Source organism: Ceratotherium simum, chromosome 30, assembly GCF_057802395.1.
Source record: "Ceratotherium simum simum isolate JZ-2026a chromosome 30, ASM5780239v1, whole genome shotgun sequence".
NCBI lineage: Eukaryota > Metazoa > Chordata > Mammalia > Perissodactyla > Rhinocerotidae > Ceratotherium > Ceratotherium simum.
The window spans coordinates 14200810-14219678 of record NC_141929.1 but is presented as its reverse complement, the minus strand read 5'-3'; the positions used below and the strand labels follow the sequence as shown (position 1 = coordinate 14219678).

The 18869-nt window shown below is 54.8% G+C and overlaps 2 protein-coding genes and 1 non-coding gene across 3 annotated transcripts; 2 read left to right on the top strand and 1 right to left on the bottom strand.

Moving 5' to 3' along the window:
* The first annotated feature begins 537 nt into the window (after window positions 1-537).
* EXOSC6 (exosome component 6) lies at window positions 538-3244 on the top strand. The gene has a single exon (XM_087419943.1). It carries the CDS (start codon window positions 570-572, stop codon window positions 1389-1391), a length of 822 nt encoding a protein of 273 aa, XP_087276069.1. The 5' UTR covers window positions 538-569; the 3' UTR covers window positions 1392-3244.
* An 86-nt stretch (window positions 3245-3330) lies between these two features.
* On the bottom strand, window positions 3331-18571 carry LOC147913093 (uncharacterized). The gene is made up of 9 exons (XM_087419628.1): window positions 18463-18571; window positions 8879-8957; window positions 6513-6637; window positions 5877-5979; window positions 5280-5411; window positions 5052-5197; window positions 4792-4905; window positions 4372-4514; window positions 3331-3429 (listed from the first exon to the last, which is right to left on the bottom strand). The coding sequence occupies exons 1-9, from the start codon at window positions 18569-18571 to the stop codon at window positions 3391-3393; spliced, it is 990 nt and encodes a 329-aa protein (XP_087275754.1). The 3' UTR covers window positions 3331-3390.
* On the top strand, window positions 6652-6722 carry TRNAG-GCC (transfer RNA glycine (anticodon GCC)). The gene has a single exon. It is a non-coding gene; the product is annotated as a tRNA-Gly (tRNA).
* Window positions 18572-18869: the final 298 nt, after the last annotated feature.

Genomic DNA, 18869 nt, shown 5'->3' with positions numbered 1-18869 from the left:
TGAAAGAAGCAGGCAGGGGGAGGCGCAAGCAACGAGCCACATGAGGAGCGTTAGCGATACAAAGAGCTTACACAGTCCGCTGCGGGAGACAGTTCCATTCACTTATTTACCAGGCATTTATGCCAGCAAGAGCACTGAGGATACAGGCGTGAACAAGACAAAAGGTCATTGCCCTCTTGGGCAAGGCAGTGGGGGACACACATAAAATAGTCACACAAATAAGCGCAAAATTAAAATAATTACAACCTTTACAAGTGATAGGAAAAAGACCTACGCCCTGGGATTGCCCTAGCCCGGGAGGCTAGAGGTCAGCCGGGCCGGCCCAGGTGCCACTACTGCAGGCCTGCCAGTCCATTCATCCATCAATCCATTCAGCTCTGGGCGTCCTTGCTGCGGCCCCGTGGCTCGGCAGCTCTCGCCGTTCTCCCTCCAGGACGGCAGGGGGCGGGCGGCACCGCCCGCCGGTATCCCGACAGCCCTGGCGCGGGCGCGCGGCTTTAAGCGGGCGGAAGAGCCGGCGCGCGAGGCCGAGCCGACGGGCGGAAGCGGCGTGGGTGCCAGGCGCCGCCATGCCCGGGGACCACCGTCGCATCCGCGGGCCCGAAGAGTCGCAGCCGCCGCAGCTCTACGCAGCCGACGAGGACGAGGCGCCCGCCGCCCGCGACCCGACGCGGCTGCGGCCCGTGTACGCGCGCGCCGGGCTGCTGAGCCAGGCCAAGGGCTCGGCCTACTTGGAGGCGGGGGCCACCAAGGTGCTGTGCGCCGTGTCTGGTCCGCGCCAGGCCGAGGGCGGCGAGCGCGGCGGCGGCCCGGCCGGAGCGGGTGGCGAGGCCCCAGCCGCGCTGCGCGGCCGCCTGCTCTGCGACTTCCGCCGCGCGCCCTTCGCGGGCCGCCGGCGCCGCGCGCCGCCGGGCGGTGGCGAAGAGCGCGAGCTGGCGCTGGCCCTGCAGGAGGCACTTGAGCCGGCCGTGCGCCTGGGTCGCTACCCGCGCGCGCAGCTCGAGGTGTCGGCGCTGCTGCTGGAGGACGGCGGCTCGGCCCTGGCCGCCGCGCTCACGGCCGCCGCGCTCGCCCTGGCCGACGCGGGCGTGGAGATGTACGATCTGGTGGTGGGCTGCGGCCTGAGCCGCGCGCCGGGGCCCGCGCCCACCTGGCTGCTGGACCCCACGCGGCTCGAGGAGGAGCGCGCCGCCGCCGGCCTCACGGTGGCGCTCATGCCCGTGCTCAACCAGGTGGCCGGGCTCCTGGGCAGCGGGGAGGGCGGCCCGACCGAGAGCTGGGCCGAGGCCGTGCGCCTGGGCCTCGAGGGCTGCCAGCGCCTCTACCCCGTCTTGCAGCAGTGCTTGGTGCGGGCCGCCCGCCGGAGGGACGCTTCCACGGCACCGTCGTGAACCAGAAGCCTAAGCAACGACGGACGCCGTGGACTGAGCTGCCGCCGTCCCCGAAAGGACCTGCGCCGTCGGCTTCCAGACTGCGCCGAGCTGAGAACTCGGAGCACGGGAGAGGATCTGGGGAGGTGCGCACAAAACTGATGCTCTGGACAGCTGTGTTGGAACGATTTTTTACAAGCTGTTCCGTTAAAGACACTTTCTACTTGAGCTGGCTCCCATCTACGACCCAGTTGAAGAAATCTGCGATGCAGCCTGACTCCCAAGTTGGAAAAGACTTCAGCTGGACTTCATCTGGAAAACGGGACCTGGAGCTATTGTCTTGTAAGGGATGGACCTTATGCAGGCCAGCCAGTGACTCCTGCCTATATAATTGGGCTGCTTTTAAGAGAATGGACAAGGGGGCTGTGAATTCTCACTTATATCTGAGCTAAAACAAAACAAAAACCTTTTTATATCTGAAAAAATCTTTTGTGGTTCTTCTTGGTACAGGATTTAAAGGAGCAAGGCTTTTCTGAGCTGGATAGTTTGTTCTTGGACCTCTGGTGTCAAGGGCTTGGGACAGCATTGTCTTAAATGTGTCCTGTCCCTTAGACTAACACGAGCAGAAGAGACAGGCTGAAAAGGTTGATGCAGGGAAATGTATTCTGGAGGAGAAGAAGCTGCCCCTCAAGTGCCAGAGTTGGGCCACTGCTGAGGTGTGACAAGAGTGGGGAGGGTTGTATGGCCCCAGGAGAGCTCCAGGTGCACCCCCCTAGCCTCTGGTTTGGTGCTGGGCAAGACTACAGCTCAGGGTTGGTTAGTTGGGAAGGGTTTGGCTCTGGATGGAAGTCAGATCCCACCCTTCCTTGGCCATATGCAGAGCAGCACAGCCTGGGACCTCCTCCACTGGTGGTAAGAAGTGGGAGCCCAGGCTGGCTTCATTATCTGGTGCCCCGTGTCCAGTCTTGGCTCCTGGGAGAGGGCAGATGAACTGCCAGGAGTGAGAGCTTCTGGATGTTGGAAAACCAGATGCAGTCTGGCCATTCTGTAGGGCAGAGCCAGGCTGGCTGACTGACCAGAAGGGTGGGGTTATCTTTGTGTGGCTCCTGAGCCCCTCGGGTTTGTGCTCAGGTCTGGATTGGAGGAAGGCAGGGCAGCTTTGTCCTTGCTCTGCCCCAGCTTGGTATGAGCTGCTGAACTTTGTCTCAGAGGTCTGCTCGGCTTCTCTGGGGAGGCCTGGCCTGGGGCAGCCCCAAGGACCAGAATGAGACTCAGAGACCACACCAAGAACCCCTGACCAGGGAAAAGAAATGCAGATTTTATTTTTCCCCTTCTGATATAATACATGTTTCCAGAGCAGACCTGAAATACATAGTATCACAGCAGCAAGGGACAAGGTAGAAACAGGACATAAAAAGGATGCCTCTATTCTGAAGCATGGCTTTGTAGGGTGGATGGGGAGTCTGGAACTAAAAGGGGTTATGTGGGGCACATGCCGAGGACCTTAAAACTCAGTTGCAGACTGGAAGGGGGACTGTAGGAACAAGTATATTTCCTCTGCACCACTGGCTGGAGAAAGCTGCCTAGGTCAGCTGCTGTAGGATGCTCCACACCTAGACAGGACTGGCGGGGTCTCGGGAGGGGAGGAGAGCAGCCGAAGCAGTACCTGCAGTCAGAGAGACTGACTGGTGCTCCCAGGGGTCCCTGTCCAGCTGCCCCTTGCAAGACTGGATGAGGATGGTGAGGTGGTGCTAGGCAGTTGCAGGCCGCCTCCCTCCCATCCCTACCAGTCCCCGGGCTATCATCTGGAAACACGACTTCCAAAACTAAAGCCACCCTTGTGGGGAAGCTTCTTGGCTGGTCTGGCTGAGCCGTGCCTCCACTACCATTGCCTTCACTCCAGAATGGGTGACTCCGGTTGCACAGGTGCCATCGGGAGGCCTTTGAAAAACCACACAAGGCAAGGAAGGGGGCCATCCGGGAAGGTGCCTGGAGCTAATGAGCCCGGAGGGATTCCAACCTACTGGCCGCCCTCCTGGTCCGACGCGTGATTCTTCACCTGTAGGAAAAAGAAGCAGGGCTTGGGTCAGGGGGGCTGAGAGGCACCGTACGACTGGGAAAGGGAGGGCCATCTACTAACATCTCCCAGTCTCCCCTTACCCCCACCTCCCTTTCTTGGCAGGTTTGGCAGTTCAGTGCTGTTCTAGATTCTTCCTGAGTCCTGGGAACCCAGAACTATCAGACAAAAGAAAGCATTCTCTCCATCTAGCTGTCTTTCCAGATGTGACTCTGGGCTGGTCAGTAGTGAGAGCCCTCTGGAACCCAGCAGGCCAAGGGGCAGAGCTGGCGGGTGGAGGAAGGGGAGCTCGTCACTGCCAACCCCCAGCAGCCTGAGCCTTGCTGAGATGGCCCAAACAGCAGCGGGGCTTGGTCCGCCTCAGGGACCACCAATAGGGAAGGAGGATATGGTAGGACAGGGAACATTCTGGCCCTTTAATGATGCACACAGGGTTATTATCAGATCCAGGTGTGGATATTCTCCATCCAGAAAGGTCTGTGCCACAGCTTCCCTGGGGAGCATGGTACAATGCAGACAGTCTAAAGACCCTAGGGGCAGCAGGTGGGGGCCCCAGGACAGGAAAAGGACAGAAATCTGAGTTTTAACAAGCTTACCAAGTGATTCTCAGGCAAGGGATCTGGGGCCACAAGGCACACCTGTGACATTCCCTCCACAATGCTCAAAGCCCTCCCCTAAACCCTCCATCAGGATGAGATGGTATTTCAGCCCAGAACTGGTCCAGCTGAGCCGACCAAGCCTGAGTTGAGAGGGGATAAAAAGCAGGGCAGGGCCCATCTTATCCTGAGCATTGCCTGTGGTTGAAGTCATGCCTCCTCTCCCCCAACCCACCACTGTGGGCTCCCACACAAGTCCGAGTCCCTCCCTGGCCCACAGGGAGGCCACAAGGAGGGGGAAGATGGGAGGAGGTGCCAGGCCACTCACTGCCTCCTCCGGGTCTGTGCTGTCCTCGGAGCTGTGTGCCTCTGGATGGGCCCTCTGGCCCCCGGGCTCCTGCTGGGGCTCAGTGGTTCTGCTTGAGGAACCCTTACTTCCAGAGCCCCTGTTCTCTTCGCTGTTCTCTGTCCCTGTGCAGGGAGAGTAACCAGTCAATGGCTGGGTTTCTGAAGCCCCAGCTAGCTGCTGAGTGGGTGGGGGTGATAGGACAACCCAGAAGCCACAAGAGTCCTCAAGCCACAGGAATAGCCAGAGAGAGTGGGGTAAGTGCACTCCGGGGGGCAGGGAGGATCCCTGCAGACAGGAAAAGCAGAGGCAGGACCCTGAGCACCCTTGGCACCCTCAGGAGTGGGAAAAGCTGGAGCCTGCTAAGAGCGTGGCCTGGGCCCACACTCGTGGGTGCCTGACCTGGACGCTGCTCCCTCTGCTGGTCCATGTGCTCCAGACTCTCCAATAGGTGGTCCACTTGGGCTTTGATCTGGCTCAGCTCCCCCCTGATGGAGTGCAGCTCCTTAGTCTGCACTGTTGGGAGAGGGGCCAGAATTGGTGCCCCGCTGGGCCCAGGGGGCAGAGAGCAGTGCTGCCAGGGCTCCCAGGCCTGCCCTCACTGCTAGGGGCTGCCCACTCCTCCCTGTTGCTGCGGGTGAGGGCTGTGCCCCCTCACTCACACTTTATCTGCCCTGGGGGCAGCTGGCTATTCCTGGGGGCCTTGTGGGGACTGAAGCTCCTCTTGACCCCCATGCCCACGTGGGTCCTCCGGATCTTGACAGGCACGCGTTTGATGAGTGGAGGGATCCTGTGGTGTTCATACACCCTATGGGGCAGGACAGAGAGGGACTTAGGCCAACCAGCCCCACCTGTTTGCCCAGAGGACCGAGGGGGCAGGACCCACCCACCTGTAGGGAACATCTTCCCTGTACAGCTCGTAGTCCAGGTCATAGTTACTGCAGCTGTGGAAGAGACGAATGGGGAAGGGGTCAGTGTCTATGGCCGGAGTCTCTGCCCAGACCCAGTTTAACTTGGGGAAACTGAGGTATGCAGCTTTTCCTTAGAATCACAGGGTTCTCCACCCAAAGAGCCCCTAGGCACTTGCCCAAGGTCACTTTGAGAGACCACAGCAAACCAGCTTCCCCTGGCTGGCCTCTGATAAGGAGCACCTTCCCGTGGCTCCAGGTGGCAGGAAGGGGACAGTTGCCTGCAAGCTTCCAGCCAGCCAGAGTGGGGCCCTCCAAAGGCTCCTCTGCCTGACCCAGGCAGTACTGACGTTCTGGACCTTAGTCTGGCAAAGGATGAAAGGGAGAGTTGTCAGGGCCCAAAGCCACGGTGGGGGTGTAAGAGCCTTTAATCCTTGCGTGGGAATCGTCAGGATGCAGGGCCCAGCACTGGCAGGGCCAGGCAGGCAGGGTTAAAGCCGTGGCCAGGCCACCTACCCCTTTGCTCCAGGGAGAGATGACGAGCCTGGAAAGTCCTGGGCTCTCACTGCCTGGCCTCACCTCCTTCTCTCAGGCACCAGGCACTCCAGGGAACTGGTGCCCAGGAAGAGTTGAGGGGATCGGGGCAGAGGGACGACTGGGTCCTTGCCTGGGCAGGAAGGCTCTGTGGGGACACAGCTACAAGAGCTTCAGGTTTCGTCTGGGACAGGCGACCAGTTGAGGGGGAGGGGAATGCATGCTGCGGGCAGTGAAGTTTAGTACTGAAATAACTTTCCGGTACTGAGCGCCCACGCCCCCAGCTCAGGCCCAGCCCACAAGGGGCGAGGCCTTTGGGGGCCACCGGGGCGGAATGGAGGGCATTCGGACCCCTCCTTCCTCTTCATGCCGCGGGGTTCCCAGGCCTGCGAGTGAGATTTCCGGCCAGCCCCGCCCCGGTTTTCCGGCTTGAGGAGGTCTGGGTAGGCGGCCCGGGAACCGCAGGGATGCTGATTCCGGTGGTGGGAGGCCCATCCGTGGAGAAAGGAAAGCCAGCCAGCGGAGCGCGGGGAGGGCCTGTCCCCACCCCGGGGCGCTGCGGAGTCGAGGCCGCGGGCGCGCTGCGGGAAACAGTCAGCCGTCTGAGGGCCAGAAAAGATCGAGCCAGGAGGGCTGGGGCCAGGACAGAACTCAAGGTGACAAGCCTCAGCTGAGCAAAACCGTTCGGGGAAAAGTCTCGCTCCTCCGGGTCCCCCTCCTCCCTTCCGCGACTGGTCGGAGGAGTTGGCAGAATCCAGACACGGCGCAGGGGCCTGTGGTAGACCACCTGAGCCGCCGTGGAGGTGCTGGAGCAGCGGGAGCATTGGTGGTTCAGTGGTAGAATTCTCGCCTGCCACGCGGGAGGCCCGGGTTCGATTCCCGGCCAATGCAGAAGTTAACATTATTTTTTACATTCTCTTTCTTACATTTTCCTTAAAATGACTTTTTAAAGCAGCTAGAAATGAGCCGCATAAAGGAATGTGATTTCACGGACTACTGAGCACAGACTTGGGAGCTGCCGGGGTTGAGACAGGCGGCGGGTTAGAGGATTAGGGGCTAGGGCGCAGGCGCCGCTGCGGCAGCGCCTGCTGTAGGCAGGGGGTGTCTCCAGGCCTCTCTGCTCTGCCTTCCCTCGTTATCCCCGCCCCACCCGAAGTCATCAGCAAGGGCTGACGCCTGTACCCTGGATGGATGGCCTTGCCCTTTTCTCCCCAAAGGGCAGCGGCCTGGTTGCATGGGGTCAGGGGTTAGCAGCTGCAGCCCTCCCCTGGTCTGGGCTAATGGTTACAGTCTGCAAGCCGGGCCTTCCCACAAAAAGAGAAATAAAACGCACGGCCAGAATGGCGTGGTGAGCAGAAGTCAAGCCACGTCCTCAAGTGTCCTCAGGGGCAGGGGGAGGGGACCTGGGGCAATCCTTCCATCACAAACCTTTCCCTTCAGGTTGACAAATTCCATTTTGAGGCCCAAGTCATGTGGCCCAGACTTGACCAGTTCTCATGGAAAGGTCATCCAGCAGCTCAGTGGCCACCAGAACCCCATTCCCAACCTGCTCCTCCTCTGGGCACCATCCCAAGGGGCCACAGCCACAGCCACCCACCCACTGTTGCCCCAGACCCACGCTGTCCCAGGCCCTGGGAAATGCTTCCTTCTCCCCACTGGAGTCCCCTGGGGACACACGGGTCTTAAGGAGGCCACCCCTGCCCCAGGCCATGAATGCTGGAGTCCCTCTGAATGGAGTCACAGCCCCTGTGGGACAACTGTCATCACTTTCCACTGCTTCCGTGTTCCCCCACCTGCACCCCTCAGAGGGCTGACACAACTGGATCCCAGCCTGCCAGGCAAGGAGGTTGGCAGGGGGGTGAGGGGGGTGAAATCTAAAATCTGAAGAAGGCGACTGGAAGTGAAGAACTGACGAAGAGCTTCACCCAGCCTCAAAAGTGGCTATGTTAAAACACACATGAGAGAACTATGGGAAAGAACCACGTACCTCCCATCAGACAGATAAGGACAAAACCATATCAACAGATGCCCCTAGATAAGAGGCTCACACATGAGACAGCAAACCAACACACCACATATGTGGTTGTGCATCACTAAAGAAACGCAGTTTAAAAAACTATCTGCTACCCATGAGTATACATCTACTTATCAGCCCAAAACAGTGCAGAGAAAAAGCCGCCCATGCTGGCACACACACAGGGTGACGCAGACCCTCAGGCTGCCGCTGGCAGGGAGACATTTGGCCTAATCTCTCTCGAGGTCAACCTGGAGGTGCAGAGACTTCTCAGAGCAGTCCTCCAGCCCAGCCCTGCCACCCCATTTCTGGGGAGATGATCTGAGGCAAAACCCAAAAGGAACTAGAACCTTCGGCACCAGGATGTTTACACAGTGCTGTTCCTAACATAACCTGCCCCATTGCCTCCCCTCTTCCCTGGCAGCAAGATAGAAACCACCCAAATGCCCACAGCAGGGAGCTGAGCACAGCCATCGCAAATGCCCAGCTGAGGGGACAAAGGGGCCACTGTGTTCACACACACCCTTGTTATGCCTGTGAAATTGCGTGTTGCCTGGCAGAGGTTGGTGAGCTCCTTTCTGAAAACATTTAAAGGTTCCTTTAAAATTTCTTTAAGCTTCTCAAGTTAGGGGCAAGATGTCCTCTAGAAAGGTTCCCATTTGCTACTTTCCAAATATCTCTACCTGGGAAAAGCCCCCAAGTGCCCCGCAGGTGAGGCTCCTCTTGGAGGACCCATGTACCCTAGCTCCAGGCAGGAGGAGAGGGCACCTTGCTTCTGCCAGCAGGATGGTGGCTAGAAGGGGCCTTGGCAAGAGCTGGGTGGACTGTCTCAGTTTACAGACAAAACCTGAGGCCGAGGGAGAAGGGACATCCTCAGGTGCCACAGTGAGTAGGACAGGCAGCTCAAGCTGGCTGGGTTGCAGCACACTGAGCAAGCCTTCTGGGGCCCTTGTTCCATCCCAGGGGAACCCAGAGCCCCAAACAAGCCGGCGTCCAGCCTCTGTCCCTGGCAGGCAACCCCAGACAGACTCACCAGGAGATGGCTGTGCCCTGCTGCCTCCTCTGACCTGGCTGGGCAGGGCTGGGCTTGGGCTCTCGAGCCATGTCTAAATCTGAAGAGAGAGCAAGGGAGAGGGGCAGGGCGTGAGAGAAGGGAGGGAGGGGTGCAGGACGAAGGGGCCAAGTGCACATGGGCCCCACTTGCTTCCAGGCTGGCCCTTCGCAGGAAGGAAGCACCCACCCCAGGTTGGTGGGCAGCCCAGCCTGGCCCCCGACGGACACTGGGCCCACCTACCCATCCTCGAGGGACCATGTTGCTGAGACCAACAGTCCCTTTGGCTCACTTCAAAACAAACCCTGGGAATAGGGAGGGTGTCTGCTGTTTCCTTCACACCCCACACCCACCGACCGTCGGAATCAACCCCATTGCCCAGGCCCTAGAATGTGGGGGTGTACCTTCAAAATGCAGGGGAGGAGATGTCTGTGATCCTCGCGTCCTCTGAGGAGACACCTAGCCCTGGTCGAGGTTAATTCTCGAGTGTTCTCCTGCTGCCTATCTACCCGCCCACTGGCCTGCCTGCCCGCTGCCAGGCCCACGCCCCACAGCTGCCTCTGGGCTAAGCCCCTGGGCTGGCTGTGTCTGAAATGGCCAGGGTGGCTCTGAATGAGAAACAAAGTGAGTAGCTGGCCTGGGCTGGGGAGCAGACACCCCGGACACCCTGCTGCCCTCTCTCTCAGCAGGGGAGTCAAGAGTCAGCTAAACCCAATTCAGGGGAGAGCTAAGTCAAACGATGCAGCCGTGTGGCCACCAGGCATGGGAAGATTGTCTCATTTCTGGGCTCCCCTCCTTCAGCGTTCACCACTGGAGAGAACAGCTCTACACCCAAGGGAGAGGGAGGGGAATCCTGCTCACCGCTGTATTCCCTCCACTCGCTCAGGGCCTGGCACTCAGTAGGTGCTCAGTTGATTTCTGCTGAACATGTGAATGGAACTCCATGAATCAATTCTGGTTTCTGTTTGTGGGTATAGATCAGACCCCAGAGTCGCACCTGTGACTTCGAGGCCCCTCCCTGAGCCCACCCTCTTTCTTCCTGAATCTGTGATCGTCATCCATGGCCCAATTTTGGCTGCCAAGACAGTAACAAGTGTGAGCCTTCTCCTTTTCCTGTCTTCAAGACTTCCTGCAACACCATCACTAAGAGCACTTACTCAGCACTTGCTTGCAGTGGCAAGGCACAAGGAGACCAGCAACAATGTCCCTGAGGCGCTGACAATCTAGATCTCATGCTTAATTGAGAGGAAGTCGGCGATTTTGCACCCCTACCCTCCGCCTTTCTATTCCATTCATGATCCTGTTTCATCCACGCAAGGACACATTAAATGCCAGTGCACCAAGGTAAACACCTGCACCTCTGTGTTGTCTGGCTTTTTGTGTCTGTCCCTTTGGCATATATTCATACCTGTGGTCATTTCCACATTTGCAATGTCCAGAGGGTACAGCAAATCACACTGACATCCACCACGCAGGGCAACAGTGCATGGGCACTTACAGATGCCTGCTATGCCCAAGGGAGAAGGCACGTCAGTCAAGTCAGCTTGGCATTCCCTCTGGGCTAGACATCATCACTATCCCCTAAAACTAGAAATACTCGAGAGGCCTCGATCATGGGACCAATCTTTGAGTTGAGTGGGAAAAACCATTCAATGGCCACCAGGTTGCCAGTAGGGGCCAACTATCACAAAGGGGCTGTTGGAGTGTCTGGGGAGTTCACCATCAATGGCAAACCATGTCCAAGGGTGTGGTGGCCATCTTCCTGGGCAGCTGCCACCTGCAGCGCAGAGCAGACAAGCATGGGGTCATGGCTGTGCCCCATCCCCCTAAATATTAGTCAAGGTTCTCTTCCAGAGAAACAGAACCAATAGGATGTATATACCTATAGAAAGAGATTTAGTATAAGGAATTGGCTTACACGTTTATGGAAGCTGACAAATCCCAAGATTTGCAGTTGGCCAGCTGGAGACACAGGAGAGCCAATAGCATGGTTCCGGTCCAAAGACCAGCAGGCTCCAGACTCAGGAAAAACTGATGTCTCAGCTCAAGGCTGTCAGGCAGGAAATGTTCCCTCTTACTTGTGAGGGTCAGCCTTTTTATTCTATTCAGGCCTTCAACTGATTGGATGAGGCCCACCTACATGAGGGAGGGCAATCTGCTGTAATCAGTCTACTGATTCAAATGTTAGTCTCATCCAAAAACACTCTCTCAGGCTCACCCAGAATAATGTTTAGCCAATTATCTGGGCACCCCATGGCCCAGTCAAGTTGATACGTAAAATTAACCATCGCAGGGGCCAAGCACCAGGAAATGGGGTGGAGGTCTTTGCTCCATATTTATCTCACACAAAGACCCTCACGGGGATCTCCTAAGGGACGCACCCTCTTGCATTCCCCCAGGCTGTGAGTGCTTGACTGCAGGGAACACAGACAGGACAGTTAATGAATAGGAGTCACAATGAGTGAGGGCAGATGATGTAAGGACTGGGGAGGTCGGCAGTCAAGTGAGAAGAAAGCAGATGATGGAAACAGAGAAGGCAAGCAGATGGAAGGACAAGAATAAGGAAAAAGGAGAGAAGTAGAAGGGGGCAGACATATTGAACAACTGGTCCCCAGACTTCCCTGAGCCGACTCCAAAACACATCCACCCTGAATTCATCAGGTGGATGCAAAGGATGCACTAATTTTCACAGTGCTCCCAGGAAGAAAGGAGTGAGTTATTGTATTATCCCCAATATTACAGATTGCAACCAGTAGCTAACAGTTACTGAATTCCAACTATTTGCCAGGCATTGTGCTACAAACTTTACATCCATCATCTCATGTAGTCCTCACAACCACCTCTCGGGGTAGATGCTATTAGTATCCTCATCTTATAGAAAGGCTACTGTATGTGTCCAGGGTCACGTGGAGAGCAAGCTGAGAGGAGCGATGAGATCTCAGTCCCCTGCCTCGCAACCACTACAGTGTTCCAAGAAGTTAGGACTCACTGGAAGATACCTGGTGGGCTCAGCTACACAAAGAGCCTGGTTCTGTCAGCGCCTCCAGGCCACACTGCCTTTGCACAGCGCTGCTCCATTACTAGCTCCACCCTGAATAGAATCCAACGGCTAGAGAGGCCCCTGGTTAGACAAGGCCAGCGCTGCAGACCCAAGTCCCCATGGCACCTAGTGGCTTCTTGCAGTGGACATGAGTCATTCTTTTGGCCACTTCACATCTGAGCCCCCTTCCTGTGCTAGAGGTATCCCCCAGCTTTGAGTTAGAACCTGCCTCCCACGAAAGAAGCTGAAAATGCCCCTGTCTGCCTCCCTTTCCCAGCCTCCCTTGCACCTAAGGCCTGGGCACATAACTTGGCCCCTCCAATCACACCCACATGCCCAACTTTGAATTAAAGCTGCCAATGTGAAGAAGCACATCTCAGCAATTGATGGTGGCAGCAGCAGCAGCTACATCCAGCATTCAAAGGTGGAGGCACCTCTGTCCCATGTTGGTGGTGCTGATTGTGGTATCTGAGCCAGGCAGAGGCAGTCGAGTCTCTTCCAGATCTGATCCTCTGACCTTTCCAAGCGCTCCTGGGAACTAACCACTCTCTTCAACAAGTTCTTTTTCTGCTTAGAGTCGCCAGAATCAGTTCCTGTTGCTTAAAACTAAGAACCTTGATTGATACAAAAATAGGACTAGGAGTGGATGGAGCAAGATGTCCTGAGGGAAATGGGGGTGATCCAAGGCTGGCAAGTGGCCAGAGGACAGTGAAAATCCAGCTTGTATTAAGGGCCAGGACACCAGCAGCCCATGCCATGCTGTGGTGAGACAGTTAATCCTGTGGTCCCCAGAACAAAGTGCCCATCAAAGGCAAGGCTTTGGGGACCTGTGGCTCCTGCTGTAGAAGAGTGGGAAGATTACCCTGAAGTCGAGGGCTGTTGGCAGGATGTTGTGCTAATGGCACTGCACAGCTTAAAGGACAGAAAGACAACCTCAGAGTCCAAATTGTCAGCTCAAGGCATGGTGAGAAAACCAGGGAATTTTTACATCTTGCAGCATCAGGCGGTTTCACACCGTCACTAGGTCTCTAACTGGGAAAGAGTGGAGAGCAGAGGCCATTAGAACCGGGCTCTGAAGGAAGGTGTGGAAGATTTAGGGACCCCTCCACACCCAGGGAGCCTCCCTTGCCAACAAAAGCAATCCTCTTGGTCATTCTGAAGATCCTTGTGGCAGAAACTCCCTAGCTATTTGGCAAACCCATATCCCTTTCCTCCTGGGTACACATCTAGGTGGAATTTCCCACCATCCCTTGCAGTTAGTGTGCTACATGGCTGAGGGGTGGCCAGTGGCCATGGGTGGGTGGGATGCACGCCACTTCCATGGCCCATAGCATCCTCCAGGTGGCCCTCCACCCTCCTGCTTCCCGAGTTGGCCACCTGAATGCCGATGCTCTGGGTGAGCGGGAAACAGGGTGCTGCAGGTGGCAGGGCCTCGCTTAGCCTGGGCTCCCCCTCCCCAGTGCCCATGTGCAGCCACAGAGAGTTCCGTTAGCCAGCAGCCAGCATTTCCTTAAATAATGACCTTGCCCTAAAGAAGTCCCCTTGTGTGCCCTACCCCCCAACCCCCTATTTTCTCCAGACTGAAATAACAAGCCAGATCCCTGCAGGCCCTGGGGGCCAATGACCTCAAATCTGGGAGGAGGATATCGAATCACCAAAAGAACCGTGAGATTTTGCTAATTTATGATGGCAAAATCCTGGCAAAGTGATCTGGGCATGGATTCTGAGGGCAGAGGATGGGGGAAGGAAGAAAATAACGTTAGATGGGGTTGAACATATGGATTTTTAGGAGTCTATGGGGCTGGCTCAGGTAGCTGGGATTGTTCTAATTGTTTGCTCTGATGGTTGTTTGAAACTTGGACTCAATTGTGGCCAAATAATATTAGCTAATACTACTACTACTAATAAGAATAGGGGCCAGCCCCGTGGCCTAGTGGTTAAGTTTGGCATGCTTCACTTTGGCAGCCCGGGTTTGGTTCCCAGGCATGGACCTACACCTCTCAGTGGTGGCCATGCTGTGGCAGCGACCCACATACAAAATAGAGGAAGATTGACAGATGTTAGCTCAGGGAGAATCTTCCTTAGGAAAAAAAAAAAGAGAGAGAGAGAGAGAAATAATGAAAACAGCTGAGACTTACTGAGCATTTGCTTGTACCAGGCACAGCTTTAAGCACTTTGCTTATTTAACAAATTCACTTAATTAACAAATGAGGTTAGGATGGTATAATGTTGAAGGAATCAAAAATCAGGACGCTAGCACAGCAGAGCTGACATTCGTCACTGTTTACCAGTCTCACCAGGCTCTGTTTCAAACACTCTAATGTATTAATTCATTTTATTATCCTCATTTTACAGAAGAAAATGAGGCAGAAAGATGTCTCAGGGTGACCAACTGTCCCAGTTTGCCTAGAACTGAGGGGTGTCATGGGACTTTCACTACTAAAACCAGGACAGTTCCAGGCAAACTGAGACGACTAGTCCCCCTTGGTGTTAAGTAACTTGCCCAAAGTCACATGGTTACTAAGTGGCAGAAGCTGTCCTCAAATTCAGGTGGTCTGACTTTAATTTTATTTATTTATTCTTTCCCCAAAGCCTCAGTAGACAGTTGTACGTCATAGCTGCACATCCCTCTAGTTGCTGTATGTGGGACGCGGCCCCAGCATGGCCGGAGAAGCGGTGCATCGGTGTGCGCCCGGGATCCGAACCCGGGCCGCCAGCAGCAGAGTGCGCGCACTTGACCGCTAAGCCACGGGGCCGGCCCTCAGGTGGTCTGACTTTAGATTCAAATTCTCCGCCTCTGCCAGTGGTTCTCGCCTGAGCCTGCATCTGAAGTAGCTGGAGGTCTAGTTAAAACCTAGATGGCCGGGCCCTACCTTCAGGGGTTCCCATGCAGTAGATTTGCTTTTCTAACAAGTTACCAGGTGACGCCAATGCTGCTGGTCGGTGGACCAACTTGGAGAACCACTGCAGTATGCTATCTCACCTCTAGAGGAGAAGGTTGGATGGACTTTTCAGGTAGGTCCTGCTCGCTGCCACCTCCACCCAGGAACCCTGAGATGGCCCCAGGGACGCGCCCTTGGCCACGGCATCAAGAAATACATTGGTGAGAGAAGTGCCACAGCACCAGGAATGCTGACGGCAGAGGCTGCAGCTGAATAGGAATCTTGTGTCCAGAGTGCCAGAGGCCTGGAAGGCACTGGATTGCCAGAGTTAGTTGCTGTGACAGAGGTGGGGTTGCCACAAAGGTGGCTTCAGCGTCGCTGCTGCTGGAGTACGCTCGGCAGTTCCTGTGCCTGGCAGCCGAGACACAGGTGTCAACCCAGACTGGCCTTGCAGCAGAATTTGGGGCACTGTTTCTGGCAGCATAGGCCCTAGCCTGGCTTTCTGACTCTCCCCAGGATCCTGTGACCAACAACTGTCCCTTTTACTTTTTTTAATTGAGGTGAAATTTGCATAACATGAAACTAACCAATTTGATGGCATTTAGTACATTCACAATGTTATGCAACCACCACCTCTGTCTAAATTCCACAACATTTTTATCATTCCAAAGTAAAATCCGTACCCATTAAGCAGTTACTCCGGTTCTCCTGCTGCCCCAGGCAACCACCAATGTGCATTTTGTTTCTCCAAATTCTGAATATTTCATATAAATGGAATCATACAATATGTGACCTTTTGTGACTAGCTTCTTTCACTTAAAATAACATTTTTGAGGTTCATCCACCATGTAGCATGTGTCAGTACTGCATTCCTTTTATTTTTTTTGGTAAGGAAGATTAGCCCTGAGCTAAGATCTGTTGCCAATCCTCCTCTTTTTGCTGAGGAAGATTGGCCCTGGGCTAACATCTATGCCCATCTTCCTCTACTTATATGTGGGACGCCTGCCACAGCATGGCTTGATAAGCAGTGCATAGGTCCGTGCCTGGGATCCAAACCTGCAAACCCTGGGCTGCCGAAGCAGAGCACACGAACTTAACCACTATGCCACCGGGCCAGCCCCAGTACTTTATTCCTTTTAATGGCTGAATAATATTCCATTTGTATACATACCACAATTTGTTTATCCATCCATTGATGGACATTTGTGTTGTTTCTACCTCTTGACTATTGTAAATAGTGCTGCTATGAACTTGCTGTATAACAATTTGTTTGAGCACTTGTTTTGAATTCTCTTGGGTATGTGTCTAGGAGTGGAATTGCTGGGTCATATGTCAGTTGTGTTTAATTTTTTGAGGAATTGCCAGACTGTTTTCTACCATGGCTGCACAATTTTACATTCCCTTCAGCATGTATGAGGGTTCTAGTTGGTCCACATCTTCATCAACACTTGTGATTGTCTGCTTGTTTGATAACAGCCATCCTAAGGGGTTTGAAGTAGTATCTCATTGGGGCTTGATTTGGATTTCCTAATGCCTAGTCATTTGGATTTCCTAATGCCTAGTGATTTCATGTGCTTATTGGCCATTTGTATATCTTCTTTGGAGAACTCTTCAAGTCCTTTGCCTATTTTTAAATCATTGTCCTTTCGATAAATTCCTTCTCTGCTATGATTATTAGCCAGACCTGTTTCTATGTTTCTATTGGTTGCAACTAAGAATTGTGACTGATACATTTCTGCCTCCAACCAGCAAAGCAACTCAACATGGGCACGCAACAATGTAGAACTGGGCCCTGGTGCATTCTAGACACTAATCATAGCACCTCCCAGTCTTTCACCTGCCTGGACACACCCTCTCACCACTCTAGGAACAGGAAGGAGACGGGGCCATAACAGACCCCAGTTCAGATCATCACAAATAAAGAAGAAACACGTGGGAGCAGAGCAGGCATAATGAATAAATGGGGAGGGTGTGAACAGAAACACAAAGCTGGCAGAAGCAGTGGTAAGAGGAGCTGGAACAGGAAATTAGGGATGCAAACAAGGCTTCTAAATCAGTGCATTATTCAGGGACTAAGGTTCTGAAATTGCAGTGTGTGCAGGCAAGAGCTGCTCTTTGGGGAGGTGTCCATCGGAGCCATAGCTAGTGGCAGGATAAGTGCGAAGCCAGAAATGGTGACAAACTGTCTCCGTGTACGTCTGGTTCGCATCAAGTAAATATAACCCTGAGATGTGTCCAGGACAGCTCCTAACTCATGGCCAAGAGCAGAGGAAGGCAATGCCCAATGGCTGCCTTGTTCTTTTGGCACCCCGGGCTGTGCAGCTTGGATTCTCACATGCATGGTCTCCAGAGAGCAGTGGGCGCCTCCGAGCGCACCACAAGGCAGCCCTTCAGGGTGCACAATGAAAATATTAGGACATTTACATTCATCTTTATTTTTACCTTTTAAAGTTTTTATTTGTGTTTGTTTCATAATATGCATAATATTTTAGTACCATAGTACATGTAGATAATTCATAAATAAGTACATAGAACATAATGGAAGCACATGCTCAAGTTTTTACAGAGATTTGCAGCCAAAACGTTTGGAGAACCTACAAGCCACCACGTTTGTGCCCAAGAGAAAACTCTGCCTTCTAGAACCATGTTTTAGAACACTCTCTTGAGCCAGAAGGCATTCCAAGGGAGTCCTCTGCCCAGTTCTGGGGAAACCTAGGGAGAAGGCTTGCTTTCTCCCTGGAAGCATCGACTACTTGTTCCCCATTCTCCCTCTGTCCCTGGACGCCAGCTGGTTCTCACTCTGAGTCTGGGCCACACTCAGTTGGTCTTACTTCTCTCTTTCTGCTGGGGGAAGCCCAACACAGGTGGGGGCTTTCAAAGAAACAGGTAAAGAACTAGATTGGACCTCATCACTTCCTCCCATACACGAAGGAAGCACCAGGACTTTTATAGACTTTGGGGAAAATATACACATGGCTTAGAAGAGTTTACCATATGAATTAAAAACAAGTTCCCAAGATAAAACGCTACAAAAACAGACATATTGTAAGTCAGGTCTTGTAAGTTTTACAGAACTCACTAAAGAGGCCCACTGTGAAATGAAGAATATTTCTGTATCATAATCACTCTGCTATTCCTTTGCCAGCACCTTCTGATTTCATAGACTGGATTTTCTCTCCGGAATGTTGGGCATCCTGAGATATAAGGGCCAGGAGTGCCTGAGAGAATGATGAAAAACTAAAGGAGGAAGCACGGATGGAGTTGGGGCTGCCCCAGGCACAGCACCAGTGCCTCGGGTGGCACAGCCTGGCAAGGAGCTGTGAAATAGAGGGAAACAAGTGAGCCAATGGTAGGACAGAGAACTCCAGAGGAGGCACATGGCTCCCCAGCTTTCCCAGCCTCTTCACACCGTGAGGCTTCTCACCTGCCCCATCAGTGAGTCTTCCTTCAGGTGTCCAAAGCTCCAGGCCATGCGGACCACAGAGGTGACTCTACAGACGTCCCTCAGTTTCCCTGGCTGTGGCCTTAGAGGAGGCAACAAAGGAAGGAACCTGGAGACAGGTCTGCCCGCACCTGGTGTCTGCACCTGCCTGGATGGGGAAGGTGATCCCGTCCCCCGCGACACCTGCCTACACACATCCGACTCATGACGGCGTGGGGGATGGGTGGGAGGGTCTCGGGCCGGTCGCTCCCGCCTGCCCTGCAGCCCGTGGCCCCACTTCCCGCTGCCTCGGTGGCGCGCACCCGGGCCATGCCTCCCACCCCTGGCGGGCGCGCGCAGGACGCACTCAAGTCTCTGACACGACTGCCGGCTGCAGAGGGACCAGCGCAGGCCTCAGGCGTCCAGGGTTTCCCGCCTTGACCCGGAACGTGCCATCCCCTGGTGGGCGTGAGGAAGAGGCGGCCCAGCCAGAGCAGGCAGGAGGCGCCGGGAATGAGCGGCTGAGCGCCGAAGGGGCGCAGGTGAGAGCGGCCTGCTCAAGGGCTTTGGCCTGGTGACCTGGGCGAGGCGCAGCTGGGGGTGGGGGTGGGGGTGGAGGGTTGGGAGCCG